The sequence below is a fragment of the Centroberyx gerrardi genome, chromosome 23 (assembly GCF_048128805.1).
Source record: "Centroberyx gerrardi isolate f3 chromosome 23, fCenGer3.hap1.cur.20231027, whole genome shotgun sequence".
NCBI lineage: Eukaryota > Metazoa > Chordata > Actinopteri > Beryciformes > Berycidae > Centroberyx > Centroberyx gerrardi.
The window spans coordinates 19,869,551-19,893,215 of NC_136019.1; the positions used below are offsets into that span (position 1 = coordinate 19,869,551).

Sequence of the window (23,665 nt, forward strand, 5' to 3'; positions counted from 1 at the left end):
TCAAAGCGGGTCCTGCCCATCACAATGCATCATAATGTTCCGCTTGCTATTCAGTCTGCGGCCTGCCTTCCTCCTGCCTCTCCTCCTCCCCTCTCCCTTCGGTACGGCTTGTTCCGTTACCACCTCACCAGAATTTATTGTGATCAGGTTCTCGTATAAGATTTGTTATATATAAGATTACGTTATGTTACGGTAACATAACGTAATGTCAGTAGCGAATGAAAGAAGTGAAAGCACGCAGCTTTAAAACGACCAGCAATAGCGAAATGCACTGCACAGTTGACGCCTAAATGAAATGATTACTAGGAAAACAGACCGCCATGCTATACTTGACAAAATCTGGTGTCGGAGCACCATAACAGATGAAAACATAATCGGTGACACTAACCCAGAATTCCGCGGGGCGGAGGCACATTTTGCACATTTTTGAACATCAAATCGCCCATTAATCCTTATTTAAACTTAATTTAGAAATGTAACATAGAGGAGTCAATAAACTATATGTAAAACTGTTTTATGTTATTGTATTGTTATTTATTTGGTGAATGAATGACATCAAGTATGTGACACCATGGAGCAGATGACTTGGCTCATTGAGTACTATAAATACTTACCGCTTACCATTAAAGTTTAGTGGCTAGGTGTATACTGTAGACTCAGTGCTCAAGATCTTATGATACGATAGTGGCAAGATAAAGAGGGGCACTAAACCGTTGCGGCCCCAAATGCACCTGCATATATGGTAGTTTTGCCGCTGCGTAGAAAGTGCTGAAGTGAGAACCTATCGCTGGGATTTACAAATTGTTACGTGTATGTGGATGGATTATTAATTTGCACTGCATTGCCGTATGCCCACGTTCACATGTTCTGTTTATGAAATAAAAAATATATAGGGAAATACTTCATCTTAGTCTCGTGTGTTGATCAGAGTTGTGATTAAAGTGTTGGGTGGGCCTTGGGTGGGCATTCTTAAGTTTGGGAATGGCTGCTATAGATGATCCAGTCTGTAATACTATTATTATTTTGTCAATCCACAACTATCCACTGTCCTTTGAAGAACACCGCAATTTGCTTCAATTTTGAGGTATGAATCGAAAGAGAAGGTGTCACTTTTTTTTCCAAATGGAGGATATCTCATTTTGGAACCAAATTGCCGGTAGAGGCGGAGGGATGAAAAGAAAGAGTGAGCAGAAAAGCTCGGTATTAGCAGGGAAAGGGAAAAATACCTAAAAATACCGATCTCGCTCAATATCATGTTCCTTCCCCGCACTTCTACTGTAGCCTATTTCTTTCTATTTCTATTTCTTCCTTTCTTACCATCTCTCCCCCAACCCACTTCCACTCTCTCTCCATCTTTCGCATGTTTTCATTCATCCATCTTTTGGTCTTTTCATCTCTGTTTCAGCCTTCAGCCTTCTTTCAGTCTAGACCATGGGTGGCAGGTAGGCAAGTAGGTTACATAGGAGGATAATTGAATAGCTGCTGTGTTGTGTTGTGTGCGTGTGTGTGTGTGTGTGTGTGTGTGTGTGTGTGTTGTCGTTGTCAGGAGGCGAGGGGAGTTCTTTGAGCTGACCAAGAACAGCCAGTTTGTATGGGAGGACGAGCATCACAGAGACTTGCTGAGGTGAGTACAACCGCCCACCCCCCGACCCCCTATACGCCCAAACACACTTATGTAAAACCCCAGCTTATATAAGTACATCATATATGGACACACACATAAATGTAAAGAGCTACGTTCAGCCAGGGCAACTGCAAGGACGACTTCTCTATATAAACTTATTGGAAAATAAAACAAAAATTGGCAGATTTGACGCAGATGTGAACATGTGTATTGGTAGCTGTTCACATTATCAGGTGTAGAGATGGAATAATGTATAAACAGAAATGTGTCCAGATGTGAAAATATGTATGTACGTAGATTTACAGAAATATGTGCAGAACCTACAGATGTGCATTGTTAGCTTTCACCTTGTAAAATGTACAGAAGCAGGTGACATAATACAGAAAGCAATCGGGAAGTGCATATGCGTATTGTTAGCATTTTACAAATGGAAGTCAAGATGGAAATTGAAAGGGTAGAAAAATGCAGGTCTGACTTATTCAAACAATGCAAAGAATTTAAAGCTTCAGAATGCATTTAAAACTCATGTTTAGCTGTCACGTTTTGTCCTTGTATCAAGAGCTGTCAGTCAATGTAGTGGTAGTCAAGGGGAAAAAATTTCTTCATTCCAGTTAATTAAACATTTTTGACATGCGAGTCCAGATCGGGTATATAACAGTGAATTTTCTTTTCAGATTTTTAACATTGAGTCAATTGTCCAGGGGGGATTACTTGTCTATCTGGATAAATACAGACATGCAGGAACATTGGACTGAATTCTTTTTGAAACTAGGAGGTCAAAATTCAGGTCATATGTCAGAAATGTCCACACCGAATTCACTTAGCGAATGAAGGAGCTAATGTTGGAAATACAGCTGATCTGTACGGCATGACTCAAAAAAGAAAGTCTAATAATTTGTGTTGATCTGTCTCCCCCTTCAGGTCGATGCTGATGACTGCATGTGACATCTCGGCTATCACCAAGCCCTGGCCGGTGCAGAAGAGGGTAAAGAATCTATCTATGTACCTACCCATGAGAAATATTGACTTGTTTTAGAGAAAACAAGATTCTCAGACTCAATATGAGGCTATATGGTTTCATTTTTTGCCGTGAAATCCTGATTTATTCTCAACTTTGTCGTTTAGTTTGTGTGTCGAAAGGGAATCAGAAGACATTCACTAAAGCCATGTGACCCATCTGGCTTTCTCAATATATTCAGCATGTCCCTTATTGATGGAGAGCTCTCTATAGCTCACTGTCACTTTCTTTCTTCCCTTCTCTCGCTCTACCTCTTTTGCCTCAATCTACTTTCTGTCAGTACTCTATTTTTTGCTTCATTTTCTCTCTCTCTCTCACACATGCATTTTCTACGTCTTTCTCCTTATCTGTCTGCGAGCTGTGTCCCTGTTGTTTCATCTCCCCAGCCACCTTCGTTAGTCTGCACCTCGTTAGGATCCCCAGGCACAGCGGAGAGAGCGGTTCACACAGACACAAACTCATTGTGTGTGTATGTGTGTGTGTTGCATGTGAGTGTGTGTGCGTTGACAAGTGAGTGCTCATTAATAAAAACAGCTGTGTCCACGTCCTCAGATAACACCTCAAGAACAAGCAGGGTAGTAAACACTCTCATGCACACACACACACACACACACACACCAGCACCTGATCCTGGATCTCATTATCAAATTGTGCATCTACTTTGCCAGAGTCTCTTGCTCTTCTCCTCCACTTCAAGGTTGTAATAATTTTTTGATTTGCATTAGTTTCAAATTTTGATTTTAGTTTCACGTTGGAAGTTCCTTTTTTTTTTTTTTTTTTTTTTAGAATTATCTTGTTTTAGTTTTCAGTTTATTTAGTTTAAACAAGAGGATTGGCACCAAAATCATCTCTGTGTCTCTGGTTTCTGTCTGGTGCGTATGCAAACACTTGCAATATGTAGCAATATATATAGCAATATAGCATGCAATATGTTAAATATTCGTAGGTGATCAGCATTATCCAATGTATGAAGATAGACCTTTTAGTAATGCAAAATTGGTATTGGTTTTCATTCTATGGCCTATAGATTCATAACTTTTGAAAACAAAATCTCAATCTCCATCATTATGTATCAAGTCCATTATGAATCAACAGCGCAAAAACTTTGCTAACTTTCTGTGTAAACAAAACATTTTATGCCTGGCAGGAAGAGAGACCTTCTGCCACAGTTGAAAAATACTGCTATCAGTATCGGCCTTCAAAAACCCATATCGGTCGAAGTCTAGCTTGTATCAGTGTCAGCAGATGTGGCTTTTACTCTCCTATACACCACTGGTAATTCGTCTGACTGAAATAATAATACCGAAAATAATATTTGAATATTTTTATTTCAGATACATTTGGAGACTGTGATTATACCTTGAGTTTAGTTTCAGTTTGTACATTTATTTCAGTTGACTAAAAGGTTTGCTTCATGCTTAGTTTTAAACTTAGTTTTAGTGAACTATAATAAGCGCTCTCTCTGGCTGAGTCCCCCCTGTAGCACTGAGTTTTGATTACACAGTCTCAATCAATGAGCTGCAGATGGCTTGAACACACACACACACACACACACACACACACACACAGTGATGCTGATTGGGGCCCCGAGGCTGCAGTCAGATCTCATTTACCTCTCTATAAACAGACGGAGACCATTAACTTAGTGTGACTACCACTCCTTTGGCAGACCTGCTTCTTTCTTGCTTTTTTTCTCTCTTGCGTTCAATCTTTCTTACTTGATTTCATTCTTTCTTCGTTTCTCCCTTGCGTTCTTTCTTGCTCGCTTTCTTATTCCTCGCTTTGTTTCGTTTCTCAATTTCTTGCTTGCTTGCCTCTTTCTTACTTTCTTGCCGTCTTTCTTTCTTTCTTTTTCCGTCTTGTTTTCGTAGTTTCTTCCATGCTTTCAGTCTTGCTTGCTTCCTTGCTCGCTTTTTCTCGCTTTCTTTTTTCACTCTTAGTTTCTTTCTCTGTCTTGCGTTCTTTTTTTCTTGCTCTCTTTGTTGCTTGCTTTTGTTCTGTCTTTCTTTCTTTCTTGGTTTCAGAAATTACACTGACTGGCCTAATGGGGGCGCTGTGATTAAAGGTCAACATTTTTAAGTGAAATGTAATATCCCAGACACCACTGGAATGATTTTGATGAAACTTGGGACGAGGGACGAGGCATTTTGGCCTTGTTGTGGCATTTTAAAAAATGACGCTGATCGGCCTGTAACACTGAGGCGCCAGTGTCTTGTTATCTTGTTACTGATTGGCCCATGGTTTGCCTGCATCATTCATGGGGGATGACATGTTTAACTTCTTTGTTGCTTTCTTTCTATCCATCTTTCTCTGTCTTTATCTTCCTTCCACTGTTTTCTTTCATTTGCACTCATCCAATGTCATTGTTTTTCCTCTCTAATTTCATTTCAGTGTTACCCTTTCCCCTCTACACAGTCTTGGTCTATAGCGTCTGTCTGTCTATCTCATTCTTTCCCCAGTCATTTCACAATGTTAAAGAGTTTGATTCTGTTGACTCTGGCAGCAGGAAAGGCATTTTGTTGCGTTTTGTTCTCCATGGTACGACGTTCCCAACCTCGGTCCAACATCAGCCTCCGAGGATGTTCATTAAAATGCCTCGGCCTGCAATTCTAAACCACCGCAAATATGCCAGGACGTAGATCCACTCCAAGGTTAACAAGAACAACAATAGAGCAGCATTTCGGCTTGTTCATCTAAAATGCGGCAGACTCACCTGAGATGGAGTGCGATCCAAATCACACAGAGGGTTTGGATGTGATGTTGACAGCGCAAATAGCATTGCATTGCAAAAGCCTCGTTTGAAAAGTAAAGTCTGTGGCAACTTGAGTCTGTGGTGTTTTTCGACATTCTGTTACATTTATTAGTTTGCTTCTGTCTTTGGTCTGACAGGTAGATCTAATAGGTAATTCTAACAAGCAAACAATTGGGAAGAGCAGCTTGTTATTTTAATTGCTGGAATTCCTGTTATTCTTTTTCTGACGCTTTTTGGTCCAATAATTCGGCCGTAGTAGTTTTTTTTCTAATTTGGCACATAGATAGTCCTGGTCTCTCGCTACTTGGACACAGAATGGTACTGCTTGGCCCATAGGAGGCCTATAGTAAGGTTATCAATGTTTTTACGTCTTTTTCCTTTTGAGTTTCTGTAGGTGGCGCTCATTTCATGGTCTGTTCAGCCATGGTGGCTATCACTGCTCATGCGAACTACCCAGTTCTTCTTCTATTTAAGTTATGTGGGTGTGAACAAAGCTTGACCATTTAAAGATGAGATGAAATGAAAAATGCCTTTTTAACCCTTTTAGATCACATCCCCGGTCATACTGTGCACCTATTTAACAATATATGCCAAAAAAAATACCAAAAATCTATTTCATTGTATTCTTATATCAAAATTCAATCATGTTTTCTTCCTGTAAAACAAAATGTGCCGTGTGCTTACGTAAGCATGCCCGTAACTAATTTCAACCAATAATATCATGACATCCACCCATCAATCAATCTTCAACTTTTAGCGTACAGAGCTGAGAGGCTAAGATTCATTAGTTAGCTAGCTAGCAACAGCACGGTACTTCGGTGTGTCTTCGGGTGTTATGACACACCCACTTTTCAACGTTCAAATCAAATTCCTCCCAACGTTACGTCCTGCCTGTCTTTCCTGTTTCACTCGGAAATACGTCACGATACGGAAGTTAGATACTCTCGAAATGCCGTATCATCTCGACTTTAACATGCGTTTGTAATGATGATCCTGCTGGCAGGGTGGAAGAGGTTAAAAACCCACTTTTGCTCTATGGTCTTTCAGTGTGACTGATGTGTTTTACCGGCTTTTTTTGTAATGTCGAGACCCAAGAGTCTGTAGTTTTTCATTCCAGCCAAACACTACATGCAGCTCATTTCAGTTTTCTCATCAACACACCTTCAACCAGAGAGGAGGAGCTCCTCAGTGAAATCAGCTGCTGTAGTGTTTGGTTAGAATGAAAAACCTGCAGACTCTTGAGCCTCGATGGCATATGATTTGAGAACCACTGGTTTAGACCTTCTTGTTCTGTTGACTTTTGCTTTTAACCACTCTAACAAAGTGTTTTGTGCTTAAGGTACAATATAAATAAAGTTGACTTGAATTAATTCTCTGCCTGTCCCTGTCTTTACTCTGACGCAGATCGCCGAGTTGGTGGCCACCGAGTTCTTCGAACAGGGAGATAAGGAGAGACAAGAGCTGAACATTGAGCCCATTGTAAGTGTTGTGTGTCAGTCCAAGAGCTCCCTATCATTTGTTCTCCCACAGTGTTAGGTTTCTTATTGAACGAAGGCCACTTACAATTAGCACCGGTGTCACTCAGTCTGCAAAACAGTGAAATGTTTAATTCTATATCCTGGCATCTATCCATACTTCTGAAATACAGGGTGTCTGAAAAGAAACCACCAACTAAACCAGCATCCAAATTGCTTGTCAGAAACCCACGGCTCCATCAGAGACCAGAAACCCTGGAGCCATACAGTTTTCCCTGTGATTTCAGACCAATGGGACACCCTGTATTAGGGTTAGACTGATATATTGGTTGGCTGATATTGGCCTTTTATTAAAAAGTAGTCTAGAAATGGTCTAAATTCTGTTTCAGAGACTTTTCTACCCTGACAAGAATACAATTCCAGGGGGAAAAATATCAGCTATCAGCAGCTTCAAAAGCCCATATTGGTTGAACCCTATTATGTATCAAAATAATGTTAGTAGATGTGACTTTTATTCATAGATAGTTATCCCCTATACAGCTCTCATAATTTGGCTGTGACCGAAAAAGACTTAAACTGAAAGTAGTTTCAGTTTTTAATTTCTCAAAAAGAACCACACTAGTCCAACCCTACCCCGTACAGAGACCTCAGTTTTGCATTTATACAATGATGATAAAGGCAACGTAGCGAAATACTATTCTTCTACTTCTCAAGCAGTTTACTTGTTCTCTATTTTGACTTTTTGTATCCCCCTCCCCCCTCCCCCTTTTCTCCTTCAGGACCTGATGAATCGCGAGAAGAGAGACAAGATTCCCAGCATGCAGGTGTCCTTCATCGACGCCATCTGCACGCAGTTATACGAGGTAAACCGAGGATTTGGAACGAGTCGTTCACCCGGCGGTTAGAGACGTCTGCCTGCTGTCTCTGCTCTGCCAGTATTACTGACAGTCATTGTGCCTGATGAATAGCAGGAAGAGGCAGCGTGCCGACGATTTGCCTCTGACAATAGCGGACATTCATCCTATTATCCCCCCCGCTTGCTGGAATGACGCTGACAGTCTTTCTCACTTTGTGTCGATGACTTTTTTTTTTTTCTCACAGTGAGGCAGGCTGTCTTGTTCTGGTACATGACGATTCCCTTTCTTTTTTCACATCTGTAGGGTAATTTAATAAAAAAGCAACAAAAGCTCTTATGTTGTTGCAGTAAAGAATCTGGAATATTTTACTGCAATAAAAGTCACCAAAGCCTGATTACATATATGTTTTTTAAAAACTGACGATTTTTGTTGTTCTGTTATTCACTTACCTGCCTATTCAATCAGATTTTGCTGATTTAACACTGCTGTTGAATTTTAGTACTGTAATATCTCAGCTTTCAAAATGTCCCTGCATGAATTTTCCAAGGCTCACTTTCTGTACAAACCAGTGTGGTTACATTTTCAAAACCACGTAAGGAAATAATAATTCAAATTATACTTACCATGTTCGATTGACAGCTTGATGGCCTCCTCTTAAATGATAGTCTAATAGGCAGGAATCTGTGAGAATTTAGAAGTAGAATTTGGTGTTACACAGTTTCTGTCAGTTTCTATAAGTTTCCCATCAAGACAGGTTCCCATTAAAATGGTAATTTTGGGATCTTATTACATTATAAGTTACAGTTTAAAAATTTTTCACAAATAATGAAACTTTATAATGTAAGCAACATAAAACACAATATCCTATTAGAGTATCAGCCAAAAGGTTATATCATTATGTGTCCTGCATTTTACTACATCATGGCTACTTTACTCCATGATCCTCATTTTCCTCACTCGCACCACTCTCATCTGTGGTTGTACTGGGCAGCTCCCAGTGGCCAACAGCAGAGGACTGTGGTCGCACTGGGCAGCTGCCAGTTGCGAATGTGTGGGACTGTATAAATGTGAAGCAGGACGTTGCTGGAAAATATTACGCTCAAGTCCGCTTTCCCTTGTATTTTTCTCGTTCTCGCAGACGCTGGCCGGCATGTCGGAGTACTGCTCCCCGTTGTTGGAAGGTTGTCAGAAGAACCGGCAGCATTGGAAGCGTTTGGCCGAGCAGGACGAGAAAGGCCTGGTCAACGGCATGGTGTGAACCCCGACGCCGGCTTGGCATTCGACCGACGTCACTTCCAGTCTCCTCCCCATCCAGCCTGGTCTCACAAAATTTCTTGAAATGAGCATTATGTCTAAAAAGGCAAAAGTATGTGCTCCGTGCAGGAAAAGCGAGAGGAATACGGTTTCCCCACCGGGAAAGGATTAGGTGGAGGAGACACGACTAGAAACAGGAAGTAGTTTGACATCGAAAGTGAGGGTGTGGAGATCGGGGGGCGGATGGGTGGTCTCTGCCCATTAGCGAAGGGTTTTCTTATTTAACCGTGACCAAAACCTTAACCTGGCCTTAACGGTCCCATATTGTCCTTGCCCTTCCATATGTAAGAATTTTCTCATTGTATCTAATAGCTGAGAAAATGTGAAATCTGAAACTCAAACTTGCATTTTGTCAGTTTCCTTTAAAAAATCATGTGACACTACAAGCCGTTTTGATTCGCAGCCCTTAGTAACATCACTCGGGGTTGACCAACCCTCTCCGATGAGGTGGCCAATCAGACCAGTAATTCATTAGCATAAAACCAGCGGCCACAAAAAACAGCCTGTCTGGAACACACACTACAAAAGCTGGATTTTTTTTTGCTACACACTTCACAAACATTTTTTAAAGACCATAGGGAACTGTGTTAAATTGGAAAAAAAAATAAATAAATATGGGACCTTTAACATGTTTTAGTCGCCTAACCTTAATCCAAACCATAATCAAACTTGGTTTACTTGCCTAAACTTAACCGTGAGCTAACTTTTCACGACAAAAACGTGAAAATGGCGTCCAATTCATGCTATTGCCACGTAATGCTTTAGTGGTGGAGGAACGTCCACAACACGTAATCTGCAGTTTCAGAGTTCGTGCTCATTTCAGGACATTTTGAGAGACTCTGGTTGCCCTGTCACCCTTCTTTCATAGCCGTCACTCACCAGAGACGAGGTCTACAAACACTAAGCTATATTTATTACCATAGCCATTTTTTTTTTATTTTTGCAGAGTTGACTTTCATCTTGAAATCTCACCTACGCTATCCCTCACAGATAGTGAACTTTGAGAGAAAGTAATTGAACACTGAATAGTAAAGGAAGCGTGTGCAAGCGGCACCCTATGGGTCACCCTAGCACCCTTGGGATCCATGCCGTAAGAGTAGGATACAGATTAACATCGTACTTACTATATACTTTACATAGTATCACAATAATCTGATAAGCTTGTTAGATATGACTTGGTATCATTCACACCACACATTCGCACTATGAGGGTTTGAGTCTTTTGTAACATTTTTTTTTCACTCATTGTCTTAACTAATGCATATTTATGTTTTATATATTTATTAGAGTTTCTATACTGTAAGGTCATTTTCTTGTCGAGAACACGCAAGTCTTTATAAGGGAAATGTAGTTTTCATACCGAAATGATTCCTGTCTCTGCTTTTTGAAGGATCCTTAAAAAAAAAAAAAAACTTTCAGATGATGACAACATTGAGAAATGTACTGTATTAACTTGTGTTATTTGAAATTTTGATTTCCTTTTTTATTTTTGCAAAATGTAAAGGAGCCAAAGACTAGGCCTGTGTTTTCAAAGGGAATTGGGTCTAGAATTTTCCACTGCCTTGTTGTGATAAAATAGGACCAATTCAGAATTAAAAATACAGCTTTCATGTCTGTCCACCCCTCTTTGTAACCAATAATGAATTAGCCCTGCAGGTGGCTGTTTTTTCACCTCCCATTTTTTTTATAAATTGAATGTTGCGGCGATGCTTGCTTGTTTTGAAGTCTTGAAATAGAGCTGAAAGGCGGGCAGCCTGGTCAGACTGTGTTGCAGTTTCGAAAAATTCAACGTTTTGCTCCAAACTACTTTGATGTCACACGCATATCAGCCAGGTGAAAGCCGTTAACAACACTTCAAAACCAGAACATGAAGATACGAGTATCATTGAACCTGTCACATCGTTGCTGAAAACCGTCCACTCACTACCATTTCATCTGGCGACGAGGGTGTCAACTGACCTGTTTAGTTCTCTCACACAAAATTTTTTAAAATGTGGCAATTTAATACAGCCTTGCTCATCAGCAAACGTACACATCTTGTAGAGCATGACGCAAGACCTTTTACGAATCTTTGAGGTCCTCTGATAAATTTGGCCTACAAGAGATCCACTAAAAATGTGTTCACACTTTTACAAATTGGTTCACACGGCTCACTGCCACCCTCCAATGTTTATTATGGTGGAAGAAGACTGTGGGAATAAGGGGTGAACCAAATCTAAAAGTTGAAATTTTGTTGAACTGAGTGCTGTTTGGTGTATGGTTCAAAAAAGGTCTTGCGTCATGTTCAGTCAGGTGGCCACGTTTCCCGAAAAGCAAACATTAAACTGCCAGATTTGTTATTAATTGAGGTTGGCGTTACGCTCTCTTCCTGTGACACAGAACAGAATTTATCAGGGCAAGGCGCCAGCGTGCCGTCGGTTTCCAAAAAGTCGGTGTAGACCTTTAAAGAGCATGCACACTATCCTTCTGCTCTGAAATCCATACTAAGATCAAATGATGTCCATTGATTTGCAATTAGTGCATCAGATGGACTAAAATATGTCTAATTAAATATTTTGTGATGAATATTTTAGAGACACTGATGGTCTCTGCTCGTCATAGAGTTCCATTTCCATACCTGATAGCTTTGTGCATCCATTATCCACCATCCAGATTTTTATCTGTAACTGTCCACTATCCAAACCTCTTGCACTCAAATAGTTTTTAAGGTCTGTCAGCTGTTTTCTCAAAGAGCATGTGCACTATCCACTACATCCACAGGGTTTGTCCTTCTGCTCTGTAATCCACACCCATGATTTCCATTTGATTACCAGTTTTCAGTTAGTGCACAAGATGGATTGAATATTTTTGGATTTCATTTCACTGACTCCCACTTCCATATCCAGTTGCCACCACCTAGATTTGTTGTCACCTTGCACCGTCCACTACACAAACCTCTTGTACTACATACTCACAGTCTGTAACAGTTGCCAGCTAGGTGCGGTGTATTAACAGCAACTCATAGCCCTGTCCTAACTAAAGCACTTTTCCATTTGTAGACGTACCTGCTCGGAGAGCTCAGCTGTAACTGTGGTTGTATTTTGTACTTTAAAGAAGTCTCCAGGACTGTAATACATGTGCCTGTTGCCTGAACTGTGTGCTTCTTTAAAAGAAAAAAAAGATAGGTGTACCATTTCCTCACTGCTTTGGTCTCTGGTTGGTTAGAACAGATGACATATTTAGACCTGTATGTGTTTTGTTTCATGTAAATGAGGGCTTATACCAGTGAGGAGGCTTTTTTATTTTAGATAAAAGACTTGTAGGTGTCTACTGGAGGTTGAGGAAAATGTAATATGCTGATATGGCACAGTATGAAAGGAATAGTGTTCCATGTCTGCAACTGTCGACACTATTGAACACTGTGAGTCAAGTAAATGGTATGTCCCATTAAAGGATAATGCTTCTTTTCTATGTGTTCTGTGCATTGTTCTATAATTTGACATACAATGTGCACTACAAAGCCATACAAACTCACCTGAAACCAGCTTGTGACTCTAAATACAGTTTCTTATGTTACATCGCCACCTTCTGGTTAACAGCAGTAAAACCGCAATAAGGAATTGAGGGTGATGGAAGGAAAGGACATTTATTTTTTTTACTGGCATTTCATAAAAATTCAACATATAAACCACTAGCTTCTAAAACAGAGACTGACAACTTGAGAGCAAGATGAAACAAGACAATAGAAAATACATATGATCAGAGTTCAGAGTGGAGAAAAAGTCACGGCTTACAAGAAATATTTACATCAGTGTAGACAGACCAGGGTGCCTCCATGTGTCAAGAACACCCTTCTCAGACAGAGAGATAAGACACAGTGATGTTCAGAGAGGGAAAGGATGAGAAACAGAGAAACAGACAGAAAGAAACAAAGAGCAAGGTAGAACAGGGCAGTGTAAAAGCTATTGTTTTCGATAAGGGGAAGTCGTTGGAACTATACAGCTCATGGGGTCGAGGGCGGGCGGCAGTTCGGAGGTTTAAACCGAGTCGGTCCTCTTGTACGCCACCATGCTGTTCACCTTGTGGATGGAGGTGGTGAAGGAGCGCAGACGCACCTCCTCCGACTGGTTGATGATCTGCGGCCCGGACTCCTCCCACTTCTCAGGAACCACCAGGTCTTTGTCAGTGTAGACCAGAAGGTCAAAGGCACCTGGGTGGGGAAGGGTGGGGGGTGTTACTTTACAGCTACAGAGCATATTTCTCATTTGAGATGAGCAAGTTCTGCACAGTTCTCATTTGCTCATTGCCTGATGATTAGAAATGTTGTCCAACTTGTTCCGGAGACATGGAAATCTCACGGGTAACCCCAGAACTACACAGCATGCGTTCCGTTTGCGTATCCGACCTTGTTGCGGCCCTGTTGCAGCATGGTAGTTTAAGCTGCCGAGAAATAGCACATAGCCTACAGATGTGAGCTGTGTCTCGAGCTGCCAGAACAGCTTCAATGTGCCTTTGCATGGATTCTACAAGTCTCTGGAACTCTACTGGAGGGATGGAACACCATTCTTCCAAAAGATATTTCCTCATTTGGTGTTTTGATGATGGTGGTGGAGAGCGCTGTCTAACACGTCGGTCCAAAATCTCCCATAGGTGTTCAATTGGGTTGAGATCTGGTGACTGCGAAGGCCATAGCATATGATTCACATCATTTTCATACTCATCAAACCATTCAGTGACCCCTCGTGCCCTGTGGATGAGGGCATTGTCATCCTAGAAGAGACCACTCCCATCAGGATAGAAATGTTTCATCATAGGATAAAGGTGATCACTCACAATAACTTTGTATTGTTTTGCAGTGACCTTCCCTCTAAAGCGTGAATTAGACTTCTCCGTCAACGACGCCAGGGGGCACGCCGGGTGGGGGGTACGGCGGTGCAAGCATTTATGGTTTCACGTTGGTGATTGTGCAGTACTCCACCGAAACACTAGACGGCGGTAGCATGCTTTGTTAACATGGAAGTAATATGAAGAAGAAGAAGTAGTAGTGTTTTCATTCTCTGAAGCTCATGTTCTGGGATATTTCTCACCATGAATTTAGTGACATCTGGTAGTTTTTATAATTTGGGGATAAAGTGTTCTACAAATCAATATATTTGCAGCCCTCCACAGCTCGTCTCTCTTTGCTCAATTGTCTTCACTATCGGCGGACATTAACCGGATACAGGTAGGAGGAAATACGAAGCAGGCCAATCACCGTTCTCAAAGTCGTGTGTCACCCGACGCATAGTTACATTTTTGGAGAGGTGCACGTAAGCCACGGCGCCCCCCCCCTGTGGGCAACACCGGGCCTACCCCCCCCCTGCCCGGCGTGCCCCCTGCCGTCGTTGACGGAGAAGTCTAATTTGCCCTTAAGGGGACAAGTGGACCCAAACCATGCCAGGAATATGCCCTCCACATGCACTCGCCCACTTGTCGAGAATATGGTGAAGGATGACTCATCTGACCATTAGGGATGTTAATGATTAACCAACAATCGATTAATCGCCATTAAGAATTTGATCGATCAAGCATATATTAACTGATTAATCAACAATGTAGGCTATTTCATATTTCAATGTGCTATTTCAAATTTTTTGCTGAAATGATTTACCACCACAAGGGCGCAATTTAACTTTCACCGCTTATACAGAGGAAAAAGAAAGCCAAGCAAGCGGGCGAAAAGTCCAGTGTATGAGAATGTATGAGCTTTCGACCACAATTTCCGACCCTATTTAGTGATGTCTTTCCCATTGATCTAAATGCAGATGCCACTTTGAAGCTCCTGCCATCCGTGCCCCAATAATGAACCCTCTTTCAAAGTCACTTAGATCTTTTCCTCTTGCCATCTTGATCCAAAATCGAGGTCAACTGGGCCTGCTCAGCATTTTTATACATGCCACAGAGCATGATAGAATGTTAATTGCTTAATTGTATCATGCAGTACACCTGTATGGAAGCATCTGTATTCGTTATGTTTCTCCACTCATTCAGGTTTTTCCTTGAATTTGTCACCCGTCTGCATCTCTCCACCCACAATGAAAATTGTTGTTTTTTCTTCTAAAGCCTTGGTGAAGTCTGGTCGTACATTACCCTCAAAATGGTTATGCTTTATTTTTTGTCTTCAGCATACGCTGTGTTTTGACGGTGCATTTACCATCAATTGAGCCATTTTCTGCCAAACGTATTTTTGCGCTAGCTAAATAACTATAGCAACGTGTTTGTTGTTCCTATGACAGTAAAACAAAGGTGATCTTTGCACAACCGTATGCGCCAGGTGCGTCGGAGGAGCAGGACTAAATGATTTGTTTTGGTCAAGCCACCTTCTTCAGGTATCTGAATAAACAATACAATGGGGCCTGTTTATATAGGGGAACAGGAAATAAGATGGTCCAATCATAGGGCCAAGCTAACCAGGTAACCTCATGGAACAAATCAGTGCCTAGTGAGGTACAAGGGTCCATCCAGGTGGCAAGGTATGGCAATCAAAAGATTAATCAACAATCAGAAAAGCTTTTTTGTAACATCCATAAATCTATAAATAGTATCCAATATAAAGACAAAAAAACAAAAAACATATATCATATAGGAGTAAAGACCACAGAACTGTAGGTTATACAAAAAAGAGGAGAGTCAATCACAACTAAATCATACCTAAAGATATAGCTACATAGGAGTAAAATCCCAATGGAAGCCATATAGTAGGCTAGGCTAATCTCTAGTCAAGTGGACCATGTGAGGACATTGGTAGATGCTCACATAATACAGAACATACATAATAGCAAGAGAAGTGCCAAAACATTAGAATAAGTATAAGAAAGACCAGCCTAATTAAAAACAAGGGGTACCATAAATAGGCTAGTATAAATAGAAAATGTCAACAATAAGTAAAAGTAAAACCTACGACAGTAAACAAGTGAGCACCAGTGCCAGGCTCCGCCCATAGCTCCGCCCTAGTGACATTTGATTGGTTTGATTGATGAAGACAGCCCACAGCTTTGCCACCATTTTCTATCCATTATTGGTTCACCGTCTTGCTCAGGGGAACGTCAGCAGCAGGACGTTTGCCAACATGGGGCTTGAACATCACATATTCATCTCGTCTGGCTGAAGGACAGTGACTTTAACCACTAGGCCATCCTGCCACCCCTTTTGGTTAATGACAGTGCCAATGCAGAAATTATTTCCCCACACTGTGAAACAAATACTACAACGCAAACTGTCAGAGTTGGTATCCTCTTTAGAAGTGGGGTTACTCACATGCGGTCTCCAGCAGTGGTAGGAATGTAACGGTGGCTGTGATCTGTCTGATGACAGAGCGGATCTCATCTTGAATGGTCTTAATGGACTTCTCTCTGGGAGCACTGGGAAAAACAGACACAAAAACAGTTAGTAGAAGTTATCTAAATGACTAAATACACACTGAGGTGAGAGCAGCGCTGTCCAAATGCCTATTACAGGATACAGTTAGGGGTATAGTGATACTCTTACACAGTTATACATCATCGGTTTGTGGTGCTCAATGCATTCCAGGATTTTTTTTTTCATTATTGTGATGAAATGTCTACTTTTGGTGTTTCACTTTTCCTCAGCCTGAAAAAGGGATTGTAGTACAAGTAAAGGGATTGAATACTTTTGCATACTAGATTTTTCTGTTTTTGGAATTTTATAGTTTCGAATATTTTGTTAATTTAATTTCCACTTCTTTCATACAGGGTTCCCACTGTGATCTATCTATCCTTGTGCTATTAAACTACAGTGAGCACCTACACAGAAACCTGGCTTTGATGTCAGAAGGCTAAGTGAGAGTGGTTATGTCACTGGGTTATCAAGGGCCAACCTCTCTTCAAGGATGTTGCACTAGGTACATGACACATCCAGTAGGCTTAACACAGCACTCTGATCTTGGCATCTATAGTCTTAAGCAATACAAATGCGATATTAGGTTGATACCCGATAAGTGCACCAGTACAATCACCAAATAAAATCACGGATATCATGTGCTGCAACAGTAGGGCGTCTGTAAATTCTGCCTACAAAGTTTACAGCAATAACCACTTAGCATCAAAGGAAGATTAAAAAAAAAAGAGGCACTTGAGCTACCTAATGTTCCTGCAATTTTCCCTCATTAATATGCAAATGTCTGCAACAAGGTGCTACATTATCAGATGGTCTACTTTATAGGGGGAACCTGTGGTGTAAGTATGAAGTATGTATGAAGAGGATAGACCTTTTTAATGCCAGTTGGAATGAAATATAAGACCAATTAGGCAGCTGAAATTAAGGTGAAAATGGAAACAAATGTGGACCTGTCAGAATATACAGAACAGACTTTTCCGGGACCCTACCTGCTCTCCTTGGCTGACTTGTCACACTCGATGTCGAACTGCCATCTCTCCAGCACCTCGTTGGTTTCCAGACATGTGATCACCAACACCAGCTTCTGCACCGTGCACTCAAACAGCCACTCTGAAACACAGGGAGGACACACATTACACAGGCTGCCGCTGCAATTCAGTTTCACTGACTTGCAGCTCGAGTCTGAACGCAGCCCATACAAAAACTTGGACTTCAGCTGGTGGTCAAAAATGGGATCTGATAAGATGCCTTCCTCCTTTATATACCAACCATAAATGAAAAAGATACAGTCAAAAGTTTATATTCATTGTTCAAATCAACTTAGTATGTCTCAGAAGCTGACCGCTCCATGCTGAATTCCACTGTTCGACAGCACAAGCAGCGTACTCCTCGAGCACTGCAGACCAAATTTCAAAATAAAAGGGACACATGGTCACAAAGCCAATAAATTGCCTTGTATAGTACAGCATTATGGCCTTGTACATTATGACATGTTTGGTCTGCACATCCCTCTTATAACATCATAAAATGTGATCTGGTGTGTGAGAGAGAGCACAGGGTAACAGACAATATTGCTTAATTCAGTCGAGCAAATGGTGGACTTGGTCCATTTCTGAACCTTTCAAAGATGTTTTTTGTATCAGAACCAGTTTTTGACCATCTGCATCAGCACTGTATATGGTCACGTTTTTCTTCAACGTTTTTCGTCGGTCGCGTTCAGACTCAAGGTGCACATAAATGCAAATTAATTGTAGCAACATCTGCTCAGGCTAACATTTCAGGAGAAAAGCGGTAGCCCGCTATCAGCCGTGGAGGAAGTACACACAACTCCTTAGCTTCAGTAAAAGAAGAAATACCGATAGTATAGGACTGTACTCTGCTCAAAGTGAAAGTCCTTCATTCAAAAGATGCATTTGAGTGAAAATATTAAAATATTTGCTACTGAATTTACTTAAGGATCAAACTTAAAAGTATACATTTTATATACTTTTTTGTATTTCAGGGACCATGAAATGCTCAATGACTCAACCTTTATGATTATAATGTAGGGGGTGGCGGTCTGGCTCTGATAGTTTCCTCTTACAGTTGGCTGGCAAGTATTGTTCAGATACCTTCAAACTGCACTTTATACAGGACTTACTATGTCACCTCCAATCTCTCTTAAGACACATGTAAAATCTGAGTGAAAAAAAAAATGTCCTGGGTGCCCAAGAACACGGCTATTAGGTTAACTGCCCACGTTGACTGAAGTGTGAAATGTCTCACAGCTAGTGTGGCAGTCTGTGAAATTTGACCCCTCTGTTGACGTTGTGGGAAAAACTGGCACATGAACCGCCATGAACTCACACAAGTGAATTCTTGGCACTGATAACAAGGCCAATCCACAGAAGCAAAATGGCACTGTGTGCAACACCTTGGTAACATTATATAGGGCACCCTACCTGCCCTTGAGGAGGGTTCAGGGGGGTCCCAGCAAAGGCTTAGTTCAATTTCACTGAAAAAAAACGTTGGGAAGCCCAGATATAGGAGCTTCAACACAGGAAGGAGCAAACCCACTGAGGCTAAGCAGGTCTTACCTTTGAGTTGAGACACCACATTGGTCAGGTAGTTCTTCAGCTTGCCATCAGTGGTGAGTTGAAGGCTCATGTCATACTGGGTGACTCTGGTGAAAGTCTCCGGGGGGTAGATGCCTCGCTGGTAAAGGATGCTGTTGATGCCAAATGCTGTGGTGGAAACGGTAAATCAAGAGAAGAAGAAAGTTAGGCCTACATGATGCCTGTGGGGAAACTGGGTCACTGTAGCAGCAAATAGTAACATAGGAGACAGCAAAGAGAAATAGAATATCAATGAAGATAACGCAACTGATCATTTCAACACTAGAACACGTGACCTGGAAATAATAATATGGAAGCATAAAAAAATGAATTCCAGCATGTAAGGCGTGCGAAATGACTGCAGCAAAACATACGGAGACAAAGAAAAACCGAATGAAAATATGCCAAAAATGTATTGGGGTGAGTGAAAAGGTACAGAAATATATCCAATATATAACAAATTAGAAGAATGTGAGAGAATGAAAAATGTGTACAGTTTATGAATTTACAGCAGTCATTTACATGTAGTGTATATCACTGCATGATGTGCAAAATGTGCTTCATATTCATGTTAACATTTCTACAGAAGGCCATACATAGTGTCTAGGCGTTTACACGTGTGTGTATAAAACTATTCACCTCAAAGAGATTCAATAGATGTACAGGACGTGCACCCTTGTATGGCATTACTAGCTATTCAAAACTCCAGGTGGAGGAAAAGTACAGAAAGAGTGACAATGTGCAATAGTACGTGTAACGTTACATTGTCTGTTTATCTGTTATAGTGTTCTCTGTTTGAAACTCTTTACCGCGTTTGTTCATTTGGCTTTGGGATTCAAAACAATTGCACAACTGTTGCTATTGTAACTATTTAGCATTAGCTTGGAGCTAACAGCAGCGAAACTCGTGTCATAGGTAAAGGCCCTTGCAAAATGCTTCCTTAACGGCAAACGACACAGCAGGTAGACCATGACCCCAAGACCTTTTATGAACCGTTAGGATCTTCTGGTAAATTCGGCATACATCCAATGCACCAAACAGTATTTATTTCAATACAATTTCAACTGTTGCTCTCACAGACTTCTTCCACCATGACACGTTGTGGACGGTAACGTTTCAGAGCAGTGTGAACCAATTCTAAAAGTTGAAATTGTAATGATATAAAGGGCTGCTTGTTGGTTCACTAATATACCGAAATGAAGTGTGGAGCCTACAATTTGTAAAACGACATGTTCTACGAGGTATGTGTATGCAGTGAAACATTCAATTGACATATTTCTGAATGGAGCTCGGCGTCAAATGCACGCCTTCATTTCGAAACACCGCTGAAAAACAGATGCATTGAAAATGTATACTTACAGAAAAACTCGGCCACTAACTCCGCGCTTCCTTTGAGAGTAATACCTTTCAATGTGCTAGTCATTTTACTAAGATTTTCAGTTTACTCTTAACAATGAATCTTTGTTGTGTTTTTTTGCCGTCTAATCTTTAACTGCCCGCCGACCAGTTTGAATCTGTCAGCGTATTATTTCATGCGCAGGCGCTGGGGTTCGGCGCATAGTTGATGACGTACACAAGCTGCGCTTTCAGTACTTTGACGCTAGAGGGCACTCATAACTCAGCAAAACTGTATACATGTATATACGTATGTCTAGACATATACATGTTTTTTTTTAAAAGCAGAATTGATTGATAACATCACTTTGACAAGTACATAACTCCCAGAAAACATTTCATTTTCTTAATTTTGAAATATGACTCATCTTTTCATCATTCCCATATTTTCCTTTCTCTGTTCTTGCATTAATGTATGTAAGTCTATTTTATAGTTATAAAATCCAGTGACCCAATTTTTTGATTGTATTTGAATGTTTCATGAGTTTTCTGTTCTTAGCTCCAATTTAATCTCTCATTAAAGATAATTTTACCAGTTTTTTGTTTTGTTTTTTATTAACTTATTCAGTGCTTTCTAACTGTTTTGATAGTGCCATATAAATACAAATATTAATAATATAAACATATCTATTAGTCAATATTAACAAAATAACACTAATAACAATAATAATGCTATTACTAACAATAATAATGTAAATAACTGTTTTATTTTTTAAATTGGTATTATTAGGTCAGTACTCTCTCTTTTCCTCCAGCATTCTTCCAATCCTCCTCCTTCAGGTGCCATAATAAAAGAGTTCCACCTGCAGATATTTATTCCCCATTCACCTCAATGGAAACCCAGCTCCTTCCTGCCAGCAGACGGAACCGCTGCCGGTACAATCCTGCAGCAGTGAGGTCATCACACAGCGCGTATTTCACCGGCTGTCTCTGGTCACTGACAGGTATTTTCCCCACCACAGACATGTTCCCATACATCACTGGCCTCTCCAAGCGTTACAAAAGCCCCATGAACACTGAGACAAAGGAAACACAACAGCCAATCCCCCCTCTACCCCATGGGAATTCACAATTTATAAGGCATAGAATTGAGTTTTGTTCTGTCTAATAGAGCCTCACAGCCCCCGCGTCCCTGTTGCATCAGCAGAGGTTACCTGGCCTTGGCTCTGGTACTGTACACAAGACGAGGGAGAAGCTCATAAACTGTAAAGCTTTCCAGATGAGGGCAGGGAGGGGAGCGGGGAGGGGCTGCAACTGCACTGCTGGATCTGACCGAGGCTGATAGCTAACAAATTTGTCAAGATCAAAAGGCTCTGAAGACAGAATCCTGCTGCTCATCGCTCGCTGCTGTGGTGTTTCTGCACTGGTCTTCCCACAGATCACCTGTCAATCAAACAGTGTGGGCGGTACTTTGACGTCTTTTTCCTTGGATTTTCTGTTGATGAAGTTGGAGTTTCTGTAGGTGGCGCTCTCTTTGGCACTCTTATTCTGTTCTAAACCAACCAGAAATGTAAAACACATCACTTTATGTGTACCAGAGGATCTTTCCCAGGAAAGAGCTACCAGACACCGCAGCTCTATTCGAAACCGTTCCCTATTACAGAAATAGTGCACTATATAGTGTGTCCGCCATTTTGTACTAGTGTCCGAATTCTCAACGGTTAATTTGACTCACTATATAGAAAATACCCACAACGCACTGCAAATTGTAGCAGATAGACCTATGAACAGATGATGTACCCTACAATTTCTCCTGTATACCACAATGCAATGCGATTGTGTCTTACAGAAGAAGAAGAAAAAGAGAAGCTACTAGCTAGGTAGTCACTAGCTTGTGAGCTAGCTAACATTAGCTCACAAGCGTATTGTTTGCCAAAACAAAACAGCTTGTTACCACATTAGGAGACAGCACCTTAGCTGACAAAACCACACTTGCACATGATTAGAATTTCAACAATTTATTTGTAATTTAATGTTCAAAACTTCCTAAAATCGATACTACCATTTCAACCCACTGTCATGATGCCTGGTTTGTTTATGAGATGCTGGGCGTACCCTGGTGCGTCACACAAATATCCGCCGCATTTTTTTGAAGCAATGATGTTTAATGTAGTGTCCGAAACTTTGTGTGGTCGTTGCCCGTATAGTTCAATATATGACAAACGCTGCATAGGGAATAGTGAGTGAGTCAACAAGTAAACCATTCCGAACGCAGCTCTGTTTAGGACAGAAAATGTAAAAGTTTTCATGAACTTGATATAGGTTGAATCATGGATTATTACTTTAAACACAGTTCACGCTATTTAAATGAATTCCATAAGATAACATTGGATGAAACTTCAATGTATCCCCTTGGGGAAATTGGCCATTGCAGCAGCAAACTAACAGGATACAGCAAGAAAACTAGAATATAAATAAGAGTTGACAATTTCAGCACTAGAACATGTTACATAACATTGTATGAATGAAAAGTATAGAAAAGTATGGATTAAGGGTGTGCAAAATAGCAGCAGTAGAACCTATTGAGACAAAGAAAACAAATGAAAACATCGGTACAATACGAAAATATACCTAAAATATGAAATAAATGCAGTACGAAACAATTGACATATGACAATATGGAGAAACTGACAGGTGTTTGAACTCTCACATGAAACTGAACTTTATGTTTCGTAGTACTGGAGAAGTTCTGAGCCTGAAAATCATCCAGGGAAATGCGGTAATATCCACAGAGTCAGCCTGCGGTTTATTTTCAGTGCATCAGCCATGGGCTTTGTCTCTTGAAAGCATCAGAGATCAGAGGCTTGGTTCTCCTGTTTCGAGCTGAGAGACACACACTCTTTCATGTTCCTAAATCCAGGCTGGACTGATCACAGGGGTAACATTACGAGAACTCTTGTTTGTAAAGTGGATTTTCACTTTCATTTCTAATCTCTGCTGTAGTTTGTTTAAACGGATCCTTAAACCTTCATCATCTCTAATCTATTAGCATTAGTCTCATTATTACAGGTGATACTAAACTTATATACACTAAATATTAAGACCAACCTGCCCTTTCCTTGAAATAGGCCCATGTGAGTTCAGCTGGATAATCTGTTCAATCCGCTTTATTCATAAAAGAGAGATTTAAACAATGGGGAGGAAATATCAAAGAGGGATTTTTTTTTTGCCTTGAGTGCCTTGAGTTTTACGCCTTTGTGTAGAGGGGGATGAAACTCAATATTAGGAAGGGGGTCTTAAAGGGACATACAAGTACCTCTAT

At 40.8% G+C, this 23,665-nt stretch overlaps 2 protein-coding genes across 2 annotated transcripts in view; one reads left to right on the top strand and one right to left on the bottom strand.

The window, feature by feature from the left end:
- The window catches only part of pde5ab (phosphodiesterase 5A, cGMP-specific, b), a 51,181-nt gene extending 42,135 nt beyond the window's left edge, over positions 1-9,046 (top strand). The window contains exons 20-24 of the mRNA XM_078291836.1: positions 1,547-1,624; positions 2,546-2,609; positions 6,799-6,873; positions 7,649-7,732; positions 8,865-9,046. Of these exons, the coding sequence (XP_078147962.1) occupies positions 1,547-1,624; positions 2,546-2,609; positions 6,799-6,873; positions 7,649-7,732; positions 8,865-8,984 (421 nt within the window). The 3' untranslated portion in view covers positions 8,985-9,046. The remainder of the gene's footprint in view (positions 1-1,546; positions 1,625-2,545; positions 2,610-6,798; positions 6,874-7,648; positions 7,733-8,864) is intronic.
- Positions 9,047-12,658: 3,612 nt separating this feature from the next.
- mad2l1 (MAD2 mitotic arrest deficient-like 1 (yeast)) lies at positions 12,659-20,516 on the bottom strand. The gene is made up of 5 exons (XM_071905944.2): positions 20,368-20,516; positions 18,991-19,137; positions 17,404-17,524; positions 16,316-16,419; positions 12,659-13,229 (listed from the first exon to the last, which is right to left on the bottom strand). Exons 1-5 carry the CDS (start codon positions 20,429-20,431, stop codon positions 13,057-13,059), a joined length of 609 nt encoding a protein of 202 aa, XP_071762045.1. The 5' UTR covers positions 20,432-20,516; the 3' UTR covers positions 12,659-13,056.
- Between the last annotated feature and the right edge of the window lie 3,149 nt (positions 20,517-23,665).